The sequence below is a fragment of the Siphateles boraxobius genome, unplaced genomic scaffold (assembly GCF_051911475.1).
Source record: "Siphateles boraxobius isolate OS27281-9 unplaced genomic scaffold, OSU_SipBor_1 29, whole genome shotgun sequence".
Classification (NCBI taxonomy): Eukaryota; Metazoa; Chordata; class Actinopteri; order Cypriniformes; family Leuciscidae; genus Siphateles; species Siphateles boraxobius.
In genome coordinates, this window is record NW_027508908.1 from 11598876 (window position 1) to 11618258 (window position 19383).

At 37.2% G+C, this 19383-nt stretch overlaps 1 protein-coding gene across 1 annotated transcript; it reads left to right on the forward strand.

Annotated features, from left to right (window-relative positions):
• The first annotated feature begins 1015 nt into the window (after nucleotides 1-1015).
• Nucleotides 1016-17703, forward strand: tesk1a (testis associated actin remodelling kinase 1a). The gene is made up of 11 exons (XM_077246596.1): nucleotides 1016-1219; nucleotides 1686-2227; nucleotides 5159-5280; nucleotides 10317-10365; nucleotides 10454-10600; nucleotides 11800-11882; nucleotides 12066-12156; nucleotides 12244-12327; nucleotides 13001-13087; nucleotides 13219-13315; nucleotides 14039-17703. The coding sequence occupies exons 2-11, from the start codon at nucleotides 2063-2065 to the stop codon at nucleotides 15070-15072; spliced, it is 1959 nt and encodes a 652-aa protein (XP_077102711.1). The 5' UTR covers nucleotides 1016-1219; nucleotides 1686-2062; the 3' UTR covers nucleotides 15073-17703.
• The last annotated feature ends 1680 nt before the right edge of the window (nucleotides 17704-19383 follow it).

Genomic DNA, 19383 nt, shown 5'->3' on the forward strand with positions numbered 1-19383 from the left:
AGATTCAGGCTTTTGATCATCTTTTTCATCTGAAAGTGAACATTTATTTCCTTCCCAAATTTAAACTCTGTGTTAGACTCAATGGAAGTGTCTTACATTGTTGATTGTTCCCTGTCTTGTTATGTACATTCTCCAATAAAAAAATAAAAATAAAGTAAAAGTCTATGCAAGTAAAATTAATTGGCCTATATTTTATTTTAAAAATGACAGAGTAATAATAATGTTGTTTTGATGTTGTTTTGTTTTAATATACTCACTTATTGAATACAATTTGTTCATTTAAAAGAAAAACTTGTGTTGCTACAGTAGCTTAGTTTTAAGTTCAAATTTAGCTTTTAACTATACATATTTCATTTTAAATGCAAATTCTTGGGCAGCGCATTTTAATAATGACATTGAAGACAAAGCAATAATTTGTCAATTATTTTGGAACAATAATTTAGTCTGATTTAATTTAGATGGTAAAAGATAGTGGCTTCAGATAAGAGGAGTTCACCAGAATATCAGAGGAAGCACAAGGGATTCCACAACAGTGGCCAAATTGATATAATACTTTAGTTTCATTTCAAATAATGGGTTAGTGGCCTTTTTTCGTACTGCAGTGCTGACTCACGACGACGATGATATCATCGCGGTCGCTGTCTGAATGTTATTAACGTTGCATTGTGAATTGAAATGTAAAAGTGACATCATGGTTCAGCAACGCCAGCGTACTGCCCGCTCATTGGCTTTAATTCTTGATTGACGTATGATGCCGCCAACCAGAAGCCCAAATACGAAAGCTCATCAAGAATAAAGGCAAATGTAAACTTATTCTTGCTGTGCAAATCTTGGCTAAAATACTTAAAATGCTTTCGAACTCGATTAAGCTATAATTTCCATGACTTGCAGCCCGTGACGTCCCATTGTTTTGTGGACACTGTCATTCTCCTGAAAGTAGCCTACCTAAATAGTGCAGAATCACACAGGCCTACGTTGGAGCATGTACTGCGCAAGTGCGCATGCTCGACGCGCAATGTCCAGCCTCGCCAAGACCTGCCCCTATTCTTCGCCAATGAACGGAACGGGCATATTTACAAGCGGCATAAGCGTTACACTATGGCCGAGACGGACAGTGACAGCTTGCGAACGAGATGTTGACAAAACATTGAAGATCTGCTAAATGCAACGTTGGTCCCCAAACGAGAAAGTATTTTTTCTTCGATCTTACTGAAATCAGGTACAGTGCCATATTCTTTGGCAGCCGCATGGGCCCGGCTACGTGCATGCCGTCCTTGGTTGCATGTGCACGCTTAAAGATGCTTTTATTATAAATTCGCATGTCTTATAGAAAATAATATTCAGCTTAGTCTGTAAAACGGTAGTCGCTTTAAAAGTTTATAAAGGCGAAACATTAATTGCATTCAGAGCAAGCCCTGATATAGCGGTCAGAAACAATCCGCAATGGATCCTCTCTGTAGCCAGGCTTGACAGATGGTGCGGACACACCGCATTTCTTACTGCCACTGGCATTATTTTGCTCTATTATTTTGCTTGCAATAAGATTTTCCCTACATGCTGCCTCTCAACAATTTTACTCGTTCTGTCGCCATTTATCGGGCTTCATTTCATATATCAGACGTGACTATTTTTTTTCTTTTAAAGGAGCAATGATACATTACTTATTTTAAAACCTTTTTTTGCAGGATTTGTTTGTAAAAGCTGTTGGGAGTTAAGCTACAGATATTGGGGAGGACATATCTGGAACTACGAGCGATAACGCACAACCTCTTTGGAGTAAATTACTGATTTAACGACCGGAATATAGGAATATGAAACATGGCAACCGCATCAATCGCGAAACAGCCCGAGCGCACTCTTCATCACGTGCACTTATTTACCCTTTTTGGAGAATATTTAATCGAGTAATTATATGTGGTACTCAGTATTTCACGTTCTTTTACTAGTCACTGAGCTGCCTTTTTAAGTGATTATTTGTAGCCCATTTCACTCGGGATATGGATATTTGGACTTTGGATATTTGGCTGCGTTGAAGGGACCTGCTGCCTGCCTGTCCATCATAATGGATCAAGATGAAAACCAAGAACCTTTTCATGCCCTTTACGGGCCCAACCGGATGCGGCCGTCATCGTACCGGGCACTGCGAAGTGCGGTGTCCAGCCTGGCACGAATCGACGATTTTTTCTGTGAAAAAATCGGCTCTGGGTTCTTCTCAGAAGTCTTTAAGGTAACCTATCCTCTTTTTAACCACATACCACTGTCATACTGCAGTGGTCATGCCTGATAGATAATTGGTTGCACCTTTTGATGACTTCAAGTTTGGGATGAAAGCAGGGGACTTTACATGATGATTTAAACAGTCCATGGATATACCATAAATAATTATGATCGTTAACAAAGTTCAGGAGGCTAGCGAAATAAATTCAAAATAGCATTGATTGTATATTTTTTGTAACGGATATTCACACTTATTATCGACTTAAACTTTTTAAATGTTTATTATTATTATTATTATTATTATTTTGTTTCTGCCAATAAATGGAACCATTTTGTGTGTCTCAAAGAATACAACCCAACAGTGGTATTCACTGCAAAGTAACTTTTATAAATAACAATATTTTTATTTAATGTGTCGTTTGATTACATTGTGAGAAATAATAAAAATAATTAATAATTTGTATTATTAAAAATCATTGCTGTTGTTATTATTAACAGCAAATATAATATTAATAATAATTCATAATTAATATTACGTTTTTGTTTTAGTATCATGATCATAATATGCCAAAAAAAATTCTGTTTAATAAATATATATATATATATAAGCCCTAAAGTCTCATGAACTACGATGTGTAGCTTCAGTTATCACTGCTTCTCAAATCATGTGTTGTATATAATAACAGTGTCATATTTGTCCATGTTAAGAGCAGTGGTGTCTGTGATTAATTATAAGACAGGACGGTTCCACTCGACAGCATAATCAGATTACCAACCTGCCCTAATCTGTCTGGGGGTAGACAGATCACAGAGGGGTATGTGTGTGTTTATTGGCCCATGTCTTCTGCTTCTATCAACAGTTGGCGGCTCTGATTTTCTTGTAAGCGAATTATGAAAAATATTCTGGGTTACTTGTTTAAAATAATTTTGATGTAAGTCAAACCTGACCACAACTGACTGTCATAAAGTTAAAGTCAAACCATCCCAAATTTAATAATTTAAAAAAATAGTAGTAATTCATAAATAATATTAATACATAATGACATTATTACATAATATTACAGCTATTTAGTACTTGTTGTTTATTCTTAATTAGTGGTTAGTTACATCAGTATTACATATTTTTGCAGAACTGCAGATATGTGAGCATAACTAATAACTCGTGAGGTCTGAAAATATGTGATATGATTTTTTGATCTCTATAAATAAAAAAACAGCTGTTTTCGCTCAGATTTTTGAATATGTTGTCTAACAGTAGACAACTAAAACTTTGCAAAAAGCTAAGCATGTAACTTCTAATATGTAATGTTTCATGCTGAAAGTGGTTTGTCTTTTTTCCTTTTACGATGTCACCATTAATTAAAATTTATTTGGAACAAAATGGTGTCATAGAAGAATTATGTCTGACTGACAAATGAGTCTTTGTTAAGTATGAAATATGAATGTACTGTTTGTTGACATACGGTTTGCAAATAGTTATAAATCAACTTCAGTCCGATATCTGATTTATAAACGTGGAATGGTGTACGCTGTGGTGTTTGGTGATGGATCATGGTAGGAGTGGGTGAAGCCCATGTTAAGTTTTGCATGTGACGTCATTGTAATGATGTCTGGGATTCCAGCTGGTGAGGTGGGATGACGGGAAATCCAGAAAGCTTATTAGTGCCTAATGACTATTAATACTCAGCATACTGCACTGGATCTCTGTCTTACTCTCTCACAATAATACAAACCAAAAAGACATATTTAATTTAACTTAAAGACAGCTATTGTATTATTGTGCATACAAATCCCAGCTTCTTTTGTCTATCACCACTAGATTCTTTATCCTCAACTCCTATATTTTGCTCATTTTAATCGACATGGTTCAGAGTAATTCTGGGTTTTTAGGCCCAGAAAAAGCTTTGGATACGCTTGTACAAATGTGAGTAGATTTTATCCTCAATTAGAGCATCTACACGACTAAATGGCATGACCCATCAAGCACTTACCCTGTTGTGAAGACCAGCTGTGGAAGGTTTTACATTATAATATAACAATTATATTATAATATAATATTTTTTTATGTCTATGTTGGCTATGTATCCATGATTTTCATGAGAATATGTAAAGAATTAGATATAAGCACTCTACAGGTTATAGATGCAGAAGCTTTTTGATATTGATTAACAAAATTATTATTTGTGACTTTCAATGAAAAAGACGTGGTATGGAAATTTGAGTCAGGAAATCAACTTATAGTTTTATCTCCTGTATTGGAGTATATACAGGCTATGCTGTGTTCAGTTTATTGCAATAAAAGAAATACAATCATAGAAAAAAAATAATCTTCTGTGGAAAAAATACATTAATAATATATACTGCCTTACCTTAGTTTGACCAAAGAAAACTAAAAGGTGTCACCTGCAGAGGTGCCCTAACCATTTACTACAAAGGGACAAAAATCAAACTTGTGTAAGCACCGTGGCCTGAAAGTAAATGTTGCACTATATCCAAGTATATTATAATAATATTGACATTTTTACAAAAATTTTAAAACAAAAAGTTTAATTAAATCAAAGTTATGCTTCTGTGGCATGTTTTTTTTTTTTAATATGGCATGGTGGGACAAATTAAAGGTCATGGACCTTGGTTTGGGCATTTCTGGTCTACTATGTGCATCATACAAAATATTTATTTTTTAGTAGTGTCACTGAATCAGTGGATCAGGTATTCTATACATTGGATAGTAATACCAGAATTTTTTTGTATCTTGTGGGGAAATTTTTTGGTCCCCCATGAGAAAAAACAACTTACAAATCATTCAAAATTATATTTTTTTGAAAAGGAAAAAATGCTGCAAGTTTTCTGTGATGGGCAGGTTGAAGGTTAGGGAATAGAATATACAATTTATTCTGTATAAAAATCATTATGCCTGTGTGTGTGTGTGTGTATTCTGCAGGTGCAGCACAGGATCACAGGACAGGTGATGGCTCTGAAGATGAACACAATGGCCAGTAACAAAGCCAACATGCTGAGAGAGGTGCAACTCATGAACCGCCTTTGCCACCCCAACATCCTCAGGTGTGGCACTCACCTTTTTTCCCTTTTTAAAAAATGTTTTGTTATACAAAAAAGACGGAATACTTCTCTCTGTATGTATGGAATTAAGGCTGGGCGATATGAAAATAGTATCGTATATCGACAATGTCGAGTATCATGTCCATTATAACTGTCAGTTACCAGATGATCATCGACAATATCTGGAAAAAATGACATATATTTCACATAGCCCCATAGTTACCATACACCTATTTATTCACATGCAATAGCATGGATTAAATATTTTCTATAGACTAGGCTAGTAGTTAGTAGTGTTAGGAATAGAACATCGATTCCAACTATGTAATTAAGGTCAGAAACTGATAATAATTTTATAAAATTTTGCTTATCGTTTCCTGTGTGCGCATTTTAATGTGATTTTTTAAAATGTGATCCACAAAACAGAATATTTCTGTACTTGCAAGCTGTTTTCTATGCTGTGCACGCATCCAAAGCGTGCACATAGAGCCGCCTGTAAACAGGATCTGTGCATTGACAGCAGCCTAATAGCTATACCTGCTGGCACCTGTCATTAAATGTTAATCAAAGAACAAAAGAAAAAGAAAATAATTCAATGATCTTGACAGTGAATTATTTTACTTTGTTACTTCAAAATTGTAACAAGGTTTATTTACAGAAGCTAACAACTTGAGACCGTACATAGCGAACACCAACAATACCAGTCAAACAGCAAGGAATGAGGAACTTAAATACTCAATGATAACAAGCTCAATAATGATCAGCTGTGATAATTAAATGAATATCCATGGAGATGACTGGCGGGAAAACTAGAACAAAGAAAACAGGAAACAGACGATAAACAAAGTAAAAGTCCATGAAAGGGAAACTAACTGAACGTAATCGTGACAGAACGCCCCCTCTGGGAAGGCGCGGCCTCAGCCGTAAAATGGCTGAGGAGGTGGTTTCGGATGTGGACAAGGGACTGGTGAAGGAGGAAGCCCCGGTGGAAGGAAGCATGGTGGTAGGAACCAAGGAGGCGAGGATGGGAGGAGTGGCCAGGTGTTACACCAGAGCACAATCAGGATTAAGGCCCATTGCGGAGTCGACGGAGGGAGGTGGCTTGATGGAGTCTCAACTGACAACATCCAGGGGACGACCGATCGAGAAGCTGCTGACAGTAAAGCCCTAGGCGCAGACGGAGAGCTAATGGATCCAAGTGACACCGTGGGTTCAGGGAGACCAAGGCGGAGCTGCATCACTGACCCCTTGAGGTGGAACCGGGATACCAGAGGACTGAGGCGGAGCAACTGGGCCGAGGTGGCCCAAAAAAGAGGGCGGAGTCAGAGCCGTCGGGTCGGAGAGACGGATCGCAGCAAATGTAAGTCCGTGGCATAGGAGGGGTGACGTCTGACCCATGTGAAGCCGGTGGAACGAGGGAGCTGAAATGGAGTGATGGGCACAGAAGCTGGAAGCGGAGCCGGGGGAGCCACTTACTTAGGTGAAACTGCAGCAATGCATCAGGGGAAAGATAAGGGAACCAGCTGAGGTGGGGCTGAAAGGTTGACTGAATCTGGATGAGGAGGCAAGAGAGGGAGGCTGGGTGGGATTAGCGGTGATGGAAAAGAAGATTGAGGGGTGGAGAGACCAGCGGTGATGGTGTCAACACAGTAGAAACAGGACAGGGCTGGGTTGGGAGCATTGCATCTGTTTCCCAATCGATCAGCCATGCTTCAGGTTACAGCTCCACCAATACTCCCACTGGTACAGATGTTATCAGCTCACACACCTGGTCAGACTCACTGTGGGGGCTCTGGCATTGTATCCGTCTTGCAGGATGATGGCTGGCTGGGCTTTGAGCTCGGTGACATGTCTATGGATGTTGGGTGGGGCTGGAACGTAATGTTCTTATCCACCACTTTGCCAGTGACAAAGGAGGATCCATCCACCCATAGAGCGAAATTGACGTCCTTGTCCAGCCCACACCAGAAACCGCCATCACACGTCGCACAGTGGCTGATGTTGATAAACTCCTCCACAGAGTCCTCCAAACTACTGCCACCCTGTAAAATAAAAACAATTCCTCCTAGGGCTGCACGTTTTCAAGTTTTTCATTAACCGTTAACCGAGGCCCTTAGCGGTTAATACTCGGTTAACCATAGTCTACGCGCCGCAACCCCGAGATAGAGACACACGAGAAAGGGGTAGTTCATTTTTAACACCTTTAATAACTGCACAAAACATCTTTAACTTTTAGGTGGCAAAATATTGTTTTAGGCTACCTAATTCTGTGAATTACACTGCACAAACCAAAAGTACTACTGCCGAATGAAGAAGGGCCAGTTCTCCCCAGGACATAAAATATTCATTTTATTTTATTTTTCGTGTTCGCATTTATATGGAACAAACAATGGGACGTGGCAGTTCTGGCAGCGGCACTAAAACTTTCACAGAGACCTCAAACAGAATGCACAAAGCCTTTCTTTAAAGTGAATTTCGTTTTGTATTAATTGTATCTTAATTTTAATCAATGTTTCATCAACCAATTACCTGGAAATAAGAAGTAAATATAGCAGACATTAGATAATACGGAGCCGCCGGCGCGTGAACTGGAGCTCATCTCATAAACGAATTCCGAAACTCAGCGTAGGCTATAAGGTAGCCTACTTGTCTCACAGACCTGAGAAATAAATCTATATTGAAATGTCTACTTTTAAACACAACAATTCAAAACGAAAGAAAACAGACTGCTCTCTGCTTATGTAATCCGTATGAAAAGTGCATTTCTCTCTGGCGCGTTCACTGCGAAGATCGCGAATCAGCATTGTCAACTTCATCTTTCCAGCTGAGTGGGCCTGCAAACAATTAAAATGTCTCCTTGCTATATTTGACATATTCATAATCATTACTTTTGCCTGTTCTTTTTGACAGCTTTTAGGTTATTGGCAGCGCAACCCAGGCTACATTACATGAACGCGTGAGCACCGAAAACATGGAGATTTTTTTTAAATAATCGCACAACCTATTTGATATTCCAATTAAATAGGCTACTCAGTTAGGCTACTCATCCCAACCAACTATTAAAAAAATGTTTACTTGTAAGCGGTCTTTTTACATGTTAGTTTTTTTCTGTGAGCGGGAATTGAAAACCAGGAGTGGACTGTTATCGAAGTGATCACAGAATGCTTAGAGTGGAGAGAGGAACGTGCTTTCGCTCCACTCCAGGATTTGATCACATCCCCCTCAGCAAGGCGAATACACCTCGTCTTTCCTTAATTTAAGACCTATTCAAACTAAAATTAAGACATTACACTATTTGAGAAATGAAAGCCTATTTACGGCCTTAAAATTATGAAAAGTGAACTTCTTGTGGACAATTCAAATGTCTGGGAGCGCTCTGGCGGTGCAAAAATGTAATGCAACTAAATTCAATGCACGCCATTGACGCCACTTAACCAAGCAAAATGTTTCACTCGGTTACGCAATTTTTAACGGTTAATCGGTTAATCGGTTAACCATGGACACCCCTAATTCCTCCTTTAAGTTCTGGGCAGCTTCTAGGCGCAACGTATACAGCTGCAATGTCCCTATTTGGTCTGGTAGTCTGTCATGTTTAGATTCCTAAGATGATGATGATGGCAGGTTAAGAGTTTCGAAAGTAACAATGTCTATTTACTGAAGCAGAAAAACAGGAAAAAATTAATAAAATAGTAGCACTCTATGTAACGGCATCTGTTTCTGAATATTAATTGAAATTGTGTACATAATAAATACAAACATGACCATTGTAATTAAAATTATTTTATATATACAATTTAGTTATATTGCAAAAAGATGAAGAAATTGCGGTGCTTTGAATAGCTCATGCCAATACTCAAATATTCAGTAAAATCCAAAATTGGAGTTAAATCCACCTTGAGGTCTTTCTTTCTTTAGGTTTGGAGTTTACAGGCAGCTCTGTTATAGCTTATTAGGAGCATTATACTTTTTTGTAGATTAAAAAATGAAAAGCAAAATACATAAATATCATTTTAAATTACTTCTGTTTCTAAATAAATAAAGCAGTAATTTTTATTTTGTTATAAGTGACCTAAGGAGACTTTGGAACTCTAACCAGGAAGAAAAAAAAATAACCTTGCCGTTTTTCCTCATGGAGAACGAACCAATTTGTTTTTAATCCCTGATTTATATATATACATTATAACTTTCATACAAGTTTAAAAACAGCGCTATACAAGTTATAATTAAGGAAAATTCAACTAATGATCCTGAAATTTGGCGATAATGCCAAAAAGGAAGAAACAAATAATTTTATGGTAAAATAGGCAAGACACATTGCTATGTGACATCAGCAAGCATTTATCATTCTTACAATAACCACCAGAATGTCCACCTTCACCATTAACTTAAAATTGGGTTGTTAAATTGTATTCAACAGTTCTTCTCACGAAACAAAATTTTAAACAAATTCGATAAGACCAGTTTTTAACTCATTTGCAACACTTACATAGAGTAACAACAAAGCTAATGTGTTATGTTAGTTTCAGCTCAAACTAACCAAAAACCTTTAACGTTTCAATAATTAAATTAAACTAACTGAAACGCAGGCTATCAATTAGTGCTGTCAAACTCATAATGGTTTATGTTTACGGTGTATATCAGCTGTGTTATCTTTGGCAAGGTTTGGGTTGACGATGTAATCGGATATCGCAATATTTTTTGAAGGCGATTATCGATTTAAAAAATACTAATTTCATATTGCCCAGCCAGCCCTATATGAAATGCTTCCCAACACTACCACGAATTGTTTACTGCATTACTGTTCAATGGCAGCACTACACCAGTTTTTATATTTTTATATTTACTTGAGTCGTGTGGTTGTATTAGTCTGAACTGAATGTGATGAGAATAAGATTGTGGTGGTATATTTTTGTTTATTTGTTTGTTTGTTTTATGTATCCCATGGGGGAATTATCAGAGGTTAAGAAAATGCATATTTACAAAAGGAATGCAAATAAAAATAAAAATAAATCCAATACTTACCTTGGGTCTTTTTTTAGGTTTTTGGGTGTATGTGTTCACGAAGGACAGCTTCATGCTCTAACAGAGGTAAGACACTGCACAGAAATCCAGACTACAGGAGTTAATGGACTGTCTGGTTGATGTGATTATAACTGTAGTGTGACTACATTTACAGTACATAAATGGGGGCAACTTGGAGCAGCTGCTGGACAGTGACATATATCTGTCATGGACTGTGAGGATAGGTCTGTCTCTGGACATTGCAAGAGGGCTGCAATATCTACACAGCAAGGGCATTTTCCACCGAGATCTTACATCTAAGGTACAGACACAATTACAATGCACTGATTTATTCTATTAACACTAGGGTTGCCAATTTGAGCAAAGGAAAATAAGGGACAATCTTGGTTCTTTATGGGAAAATAATGAACCGTATAAAGGACTCTCAAAATTGTTGTACTGTACCACATAGTGTATGCCATTTCAGTGTTTGCAGTTAAGTGTGTAATTTTTTGGCTGATTAAATGCTAAAATCAATCTCAGACAGCAACATATTTGTTTTTGCTTAACCTATTTGTACAATTTAATTTAATTAAAAAATGGGTAAACTACAGGTAAATGTTTTATTTTACTATAGAAAAAATAGTAAAAAAATAAAAAATAAAAAAAGCTCACAGGAAAAAGCATACATTGACTACAGCATAATCAGTTATTAATATCTCGTTGTGTTATATCTCGCATTGCAAACCCCTTGGGTAGGATTAGTGGTGTGGGGTACGTGCGTATTACACGCCATAAAGTGCATATCATATGCACGTAAAAGCAAATTTTCTTATATATACATAAATACACACACATATCTATATCTATATATATATATATATATATATATATATATATACACTGGTCAATATTTGAAGTGGATCAAAAAAGTTCATCAAAGTTGTCCTAAGACAAGAACGGTCATTGTTCAAAATTCATGTATAACTTTGATGAATGGTTTTGATCCACCTCAAATTTTGACTACTGGATATATTATATGTATATATTAAACTGTATGGCTGGATGTTGTGTGACTGGATATGGGGCTCATAAACAGTAACCATGTTGTCTGAATTCGGCCAAACTGTTTTGCTTCAATCAAAACGCTGATGGTGAAACAGAATTGCTATTAGTAATGAGTCCCACTGGCTTTGAAGCTGGAGCATAGGATTTTGCTTGGTTTTAAAGTCTTCCTTGAACTGCTATTGATAGATGTATAGTCTCTCATATTTAAGTTAGTATTCGCAAAATTCCTTTAAAACTAGGTGGTCAAATAGCATATATCTACGTATACCCTAGACTACACTACTGCTGCTTTGATGTCTTAAACAAGCGGGCGATTCTGTATTAATACGGAACAGTTGGCAACCCTAACCAGCACCTATGTCTACTCACTGTGCTTTGCTGCAAAGTGTTACAGTTATTGGACAAAAAAAAGTTAAGACTATACAGAATATTAAAATATACACTCTTTTACAGAATTGTCTGGTGCGTTGTGACAATGGTGCTTTTACAGCTGTGGTTGGGGACTTTGGGCTGGCAGAGAAAATCCCTGATTATAGGTTAGTGCATACCTTATCTTACATATAACAGAAATAATACAGATTTATGACACACATTTAACCCAGAAATACAAGCAAAAGTATTACATTTATATGGGAAGACTATATTCAGAATGTTATTCCAAACATAACTTGAATAGTGATTGAGGAAATGCATGAAATGTTTGTTTTGCTCGTCTACAGTGATGGTGTTGAAAAGCAGCCTTTGGCAGTTGTGGGCTCCCCTTACTGGATGGCTCCAGAAATGTTAAGAGGAGAGCTATACAATGAGAAGGTATCCTGTCTTTGAAAACTAACAAATCAATGTCCAACTCTGCTCATGTGCTTGTGTAACTTTATTTATGTCATGTTCATACCATAGGCGGATGTCTTTTCATATGGAATAATCCTTTGTGAGATTATTGCTCGAATTGAGGCTGACCCAGATATTCTCCCACGGACAGAGGTACATCATACAGCTGTACAACACCACATGAAACACAGAGTCAAGCATAGAATCATAAGCTGGTTTATCAGATATAGACCAAGCCTAGAGATTGTGTGAAAAATCACGTATCAGTTTTGCTAAATTTAAGTTTAAAGACAAAAATTTTGTTCAAAGACAAAAACTTAAATCTTGTCTGAAAGTCTATTTCCAGTCTATTAAAAGTCTATTGTTTAGGTAATTATAACAGAAATATTGCTATTGTAAAATTTTATTAAATTGTATAGATTGTAAAATTGTATTCTGTATCTGTAAACAAAACAAACTTAATGCAGAAATAATTACATTTATTTTGGCCTTGTCACAGTTCTCCCATGTTTTTTTTATAAACATGATGCATCTGCATATGAATAACTATATAATGATAAGTATATCAACATCTAATCTAAATCTGACTTTAAATTGAGCATGACCACTAGAGCACTGCCTCCCTCTGCTGGTCAAGCAGCATGTCGCATATTTTTATAAAATAGATTTTTCATAGTTCATTTTATTTTAGAAAGCAAAACGTTGTTCATTATTGAAGTTAAATATGTATCTCAAGTATCTCAAGTCTATGTGTGTTTTTGTATTATGTCTGAAGATGCCTGGTCAGTGTAATAGATATGAAATAAAATGTTCTGTTTGACTGTAGGATTTTGGACTGGATGTGGAAGCTTTTGGGCATATGGTAGGAGACTGTCCACCTCCATTCCTTCGCCTGGCTGTCAATTGCTGCAATGTAAGCTACGTACTACCCAAACATGAAATAAAACTGTAAATTCAAAAACACATAGGACTGTAGATCTGTATAAAACTGTTCAAGTTATTCAGTGAGATCGTTTTTTATGTGTTATTTTATGTCTATGGTAGATGAGTGCAGATAGTCGCCCTGCCTTTTCTGAAATAGTTGTGACACTTGAGAGGAACGAGAGAGAAAGAGTGAAGAGTGAAGTTCCAGTAATCCTAGGTAAGTGTTACGAGTAACATAGGCAGCCAACATGGCCAGGAAATCAGTGTGCTAAATCAGTGTAATGAATTTTTATTTATAATTATTAATTAAAATAAATAAATAATTGATTTTAAGCCCACGTGCATATATTTTGTGTGTGGGGTCAGTTTAATATATATATATATATATATATATATATATATATATATATATATATATATATATATATATATATATATATTTAAAGAGTTAATACTTTTATTAATCAAGGGTGCATTAAATTGTGATGGTAGAGGCATTTTTTAATATTACAAAAGAATTCTATTTTAAATAAATGCAGTTTTTAAACAAATATATAAATCAAAATTCTTAAGTTGTACTGTTTTTAACATTCAAAATAAGAAATGTTTCTTAAGCCCCAAATAATACAATGATTTCTAAAGGATTATGTGACACTGAAGACTGGTTATTTAAAATTTTAAGTACATTTCACAAAATTACTGTTTACTGTATTTTTGAACAAATAAAGCTCTAAAAAAAACTCTTGCCAACCCCAGACTTTTGAATGGCTGTGTATATTATATGCAAATTTAAAATATATATATATATATATATATATATATATATATATATATATATATATATATTTAAAGTAAATTTACTGGTTTAAACTTGAACTCTTTTTACAACACTTTCTTTACCACTCTTAAAGAAATTATGTCATTGTTGTGGTTTCCTCAGAACCCATTGCCATTGACGTCAGCCCGTATAGGAGAAGAAGCTCACCATGCTATCCTGGTGACCAGCGCCTGTCACGTAGTCAGTCAGACGTATTGCCCCCTGCCACATCACCATGTTTAGGCACTCCTGCTCGGGTCAACCCATTCTCTCTTCGCCAAGACCTCAACGGCGGTCGCATCAAGCTGTTCGACACCCCTAGCAAATCTGTCATCTCTCTTACCTTTACCCTTCCACCACCTCCAGACCCTTGTGCCTCCCCACCACTAAACGGGAGCCCGGGGCTCCGAGGACCCCCTCGAAGGTGTCGGTCTCTGCCGTGCACCCCTGATCTGGGTCGACAGCTACCCTTCCGGGATCAAGAGGAAGAGGATGAGAGAAATGAAGAACTGGGAGATGGAATGAAAGAGAAAGAGGCAGAAGGACGGCAAGATGAGGTGGAGGACTCAGGCCTGGTTCTCGACTTAGATATGGTGTCTTTAGAACGGGTAGAAGAGGAGGAGGAAGAGGTGGAGAAGGAGGGTCTGAACCTCACAGAGCCCATGGACTGTAGTAGTTCGCCCGACACAGCAGAAGGAAACGTGTCAGGAAAGCGGCTGATTAGCGGTTCTTCATATTCCCCGTCCTTAAAATCCAATGGTTGGGCTAAGCCCATCTCAAACGGACCAACGTTATTACCTCCCCTTCCCCGTTTGGACAACAACAATGGACTGCTGAGGCCTGGCCGGCCGTTTGCATGGGCTAGACTCAAAGGATACCAAGGCCCCGCCCCGGAGCCTTTACCGCCCACTAATGAACAAGACGATGTCATGTCATGTCCGGCCTGTTGTCTGGCTGGGTTCAGCTTCCCTTCCTTGTGCCTGCGTGGACCACCTCCCTCAAACCGTGGACCTCCAAGAAGACCTTACAGGAACTTCAAAAGAGGGGAAGCGTCTGCAGCCACAGCAAAGGGACTGCTCTGTCGAGGAGCAACGGGTCTGGCTCTATCCACTGCAACCTGTGAGCCAGGGTTACCTCTGCCAGAGGCCCAGACTTAAAGATGACCACTCCAACATCTCAGAAACTGCTCAATATTTACAACACAACAGTCAGGCCGCATCCCTGATGTCAGTATGGTTATCTTACTGGATGCAGTGTGGGATGAAACATTGAAATAGAGGTATAGTTCACCCAAAAATGAAAACTGTCATCATTTACCTGTACGACTTTCTGTATTCTGTGGAACACAAAAGATGATGTTCAGACAGTGAAAGTCAATCAGATCCAATGATATTTAATCGTTTGGACAAAACATTTGAAACATTCTACAAAAAACAGTTTTACAGAATAAAGAAAGTCTTTTGACATATGGGTGAGCAAATAATTTTCTAGGGCTACACAGTATATCGAAATAAATTAAATTTTGCGGTATGGCTGCAATTTATTTAAATAAATATTATATGCACTACCAGTTTCAGCGGATTGCATTTAAATGAATACAGTGCCATGCTTTACTCTGAAAACAGGAAGTGCATATATTTATTTGCTGGCAACTTGCCAAAATAAAAGCTTGATGGTTTAACTTTGGAAATAAAGTGACTAAGATGCAAATATTAGTATAATAATTTGATGGTTTTACAATAAAATAAAATAATTTTAATAGTATTATTACCATATATTATTTAATAATAATCACAATAAACTAAACAGCACAAAAACAGTGGGAATGTGGCCTATGAAAACTTAAGTGGAAAGAGATAAGTTCACTTTATAGTTACTGTCTGATATAGGTTTGAGTAAGTTATTAAAACACCCACGTTTTGTAAGTTTTCCCATGTTCAGCCCTTAAAACAATGGTTCACACTCAAAAAGGTGAATCTTTTTAAAAAAAAAAATATATATATATATATTCTATCCAGGTGCACTCCCCTACAAAATCCATTCATTCTAAAAAAAAATCAAATATAGTTATATTAGCCATCAGCAGAAAATTTGCATTATTTTGTGCAGTCCAAGAACTTTCGTTTTTTAAGTGAACTATACCTTGAAATGTGTGCATGAGATACACGCAAGTTTAAAGTAAGAAATGAAAAGCATGCTGGTACCATAGTGCCAGTTCTTTATCATGTTTTTTTTTTTTTTTTTTTACTGTAATTCAGAATAATGTAATATCATCACTTTACAATTCTGTCTACTTTTTATTGTGTGCTCTTTTTGGCTCCATAAATGTTTGATTGACTCAAAGCCACTGTTTAAAAAAAAAGTGTTTGTAAGGGTGACCTATGTGAAAATAGTTGCATTTCAAGCATTTTATGTGTATTATCTCATGTATTTATTTATTAGATAAGCATTCCTCTGAAGAACTGAGTGCTCTTCACTTTGCTGTGAGAGTGGACTAGGTTGTGTGACACTGAGTACTGATGTCAGACATTTGTTGATACAATTTTGTGATACACATGTATGTTTAGATGCAATGTATGCAGTAAACCAGAAATTCTGTAAAATGTACTGTTTAATAGGCATTTTTTTAAATTAAAACTTCCTTGTTTTGAGTTTAACACAACTGAAGAAGTGTAGGAGTGCCTGTAGAGGATAGCAGGATACTTTTTTTATCTTCCCCTAGTGGTCAGGAGGACACACTCTTGTTAGATCACTGCTGCTGCTGTTATTTAAAAAACAATTAGTTTCCTCTTACATGAGTGATGTTTGAGGACATTTACCTTCACGTTTGATCTAGTTCAGTTTTTTTTTGTGATGTTCAAGATATGAAATTGTATTTAAAAAAGTAAAACAGCATCTTGCACAAAGTGTTTTCTGATGCCACTGACATTTCCTCATGACAGTTATATGACACACCCCAACACATGATCAACAAATCTGCTTTCTGTTTCATATTCAGTCTGAAAAGTTTTTTGCATTACTTTATGCAGAATCTTAGATGGTCTGTAATGCTGAGGTGCAGATAAAACCTTAAAAATATGTTCACTGAATTTCCTCATGCTTGTGAACGTACATCTGCTTATGTTATGAGATGAGCATAGGAAGTATCTGCATGCTGAGTACTGTACAAAACAGTGATTTGTACATATTAATGCATGACAATAGGCATAAAGCTGTCCAGCGCATTGAAACTTTCCTTCATACTGGCATCAGCAGTGAAGTTGTCTCAAGGCGTTTTGTCTTATTCGGATCTGAATTCAGATGAGATGTGGATGCAACAAGTGCTCTTGCTTTAAGCAGAAAGTTATATTTCTTATAGTTTGGCGAGTGAAATGTTAAAATGAATGAACTTAAATTCTTGAAAAGTACATTTTCTTATACTAATCTGTGAAGTAACGTATTGGGCTGTAAAAGTCAGAAAGCTGATTATGAAATATCTGATTAATTTATAATTTTCGATGCACGCAAGAGAACTGATCGTGTGTAATATATACAGCACAGACATTCAGAACTTGCCTTCTTTGTGTCAGGGATGAAGTGATGTTTTAGCGGATGGGGCATGGATGGATTTGTAAGGTCCATGTTACTGTTTAAAGATTTGTTTCTAAGAGAGAACTTCTTTCTCTGAAAACAAAGCACTTATCACTATGATTACTGTTACTAGTTTTGGGGAACCGCTGCTTTAATAAATGTCAATGAGTTATTATTTATGAAAATCTCATGAAATAAAAAAAGTTTGAATGTATAAACTGTTTTTTTCCCTTCATTTAAACTGATTTGAAATGTTGACAGAAATGGTTATAGCTGCAGAGCTGATTCATAAAACAGAAATGCATTGTTAAGAGCCACAACCGAGTGGACAGTGCTCATAACCCATTGAAGAGCTGTTGTGTTTATAGTGCAGCAGATTAATGGCATATTTCAAGAAAATCATTCAAATTGGTATAGAAGCATGAAATTTGGCACAGATACGCTCTAACGGTCACTTTTTGGAAAAAAGGCGTTGGCCACCCAAAAAATTCAACATTTCTCTTGAATCCTTACATCAATTTTTGGAAACAGTGGCAATGAACATAGGAAAGGAGGGTAGCCACCTTCAAAAATGTTTTCCTTCCTGAATTTTTACTGGCCACTTCCTTTTTCTAACAGTGGCCCCTCCTCTCTGTGGACTGCACCTTGCCGTGGTGGAGAAGCTTGTGTACTTCAATGAACCTGAGTGCTATGCCGGCGGGGAATTTATATCCCTGGCAAGTTTAACTAAGCTGGACAGGTCAAAGGAGAGGAGGCAGACATTATGGGTGCTTCTCATTTCTTATTTGTGCATCCTCGTTTCCTTTCCTCGCTTCCTTTCCTAGCGCCTCAGCTCCTCCCCCTGTAGGATGCGAGGGAAGGACGCAAGGAAAGAAAATGAGGACGGAGGAATCGAATGAAAGCTTTTTTTATACTGGAATAATATTTTATATTGGAATACTTGATCACTCGAGCGATAACTCGATAATGGCAGGAAATATGCCATTAATCACTTCACAGCGTCATCAGCAGCGCTCAAAGGATCTGCCCTTATGTTGTTGAAGTTTGGTTATTTAAGAAATTCATAATGAATAATAATAAAGCAATATACCCTGTTGAAATATGTGAGATGTGTGGTTTATATAAACTGCAAAGGTAAACTATAAATTAAAAATATTGTGACCGATGTGAAGGGGGAGGAGAATGTATACGTGCGTCACGTTTAGTCAATAAAATACTTCCGCATAGGATACACCTGTGTATCCTCGCTCATAACTCCTCTGAAAGCCTCCTCACTCCTCCATCCTCGACTCCTCGCGGTGCAATTAGAGAATTGAGATGTCCTTCAAGATGGCTGTGCTTAATTGGTTTCTGGGTCATAGGATGGAGGACAGAGGAGCGAGGAGACGAGGAGGGATATTGAGAAGCACCCTATGACTATTTGACAGAAATGGTGGCCATCTTGAAAAAGGTCGCCATCCTGAATTTTTGAGTGGCACATTCATTTTTCCAAAAGAGTGTTCCTTGAAGAGTATTTCTGCCAAATTTTCTGCTTGCATCCAGGGGCGTCGCTAGGCCCTTTTTTAGGGGGGCTTCAGCCCCCCTAAACTTCTGCCTAGCCCCTCTAAAAATTTGTGATTAATGTAGGCTACTCAAATTCGTGTTCGCTTCAGTCTTGTTATAATCAGATTCAGCGCATTGTGGCGCCGAGCAGAGAGCACGTCAGAAACAGAGGACAGGGTGTGTGTGTGTGTGTGTGTTCATCTGAGCCTCATTGGTCTGTCAATGCTCGTCAATGTCAGAATATTTGAGATGACCAATCATATCAAAGTAGGCAGGCTTTATGTTCACAGACGCTGCTAAGCGCGAATTTTAACAGTGCGACTCAACACGTACGGTCAAGTGCGAGATAAGATGCA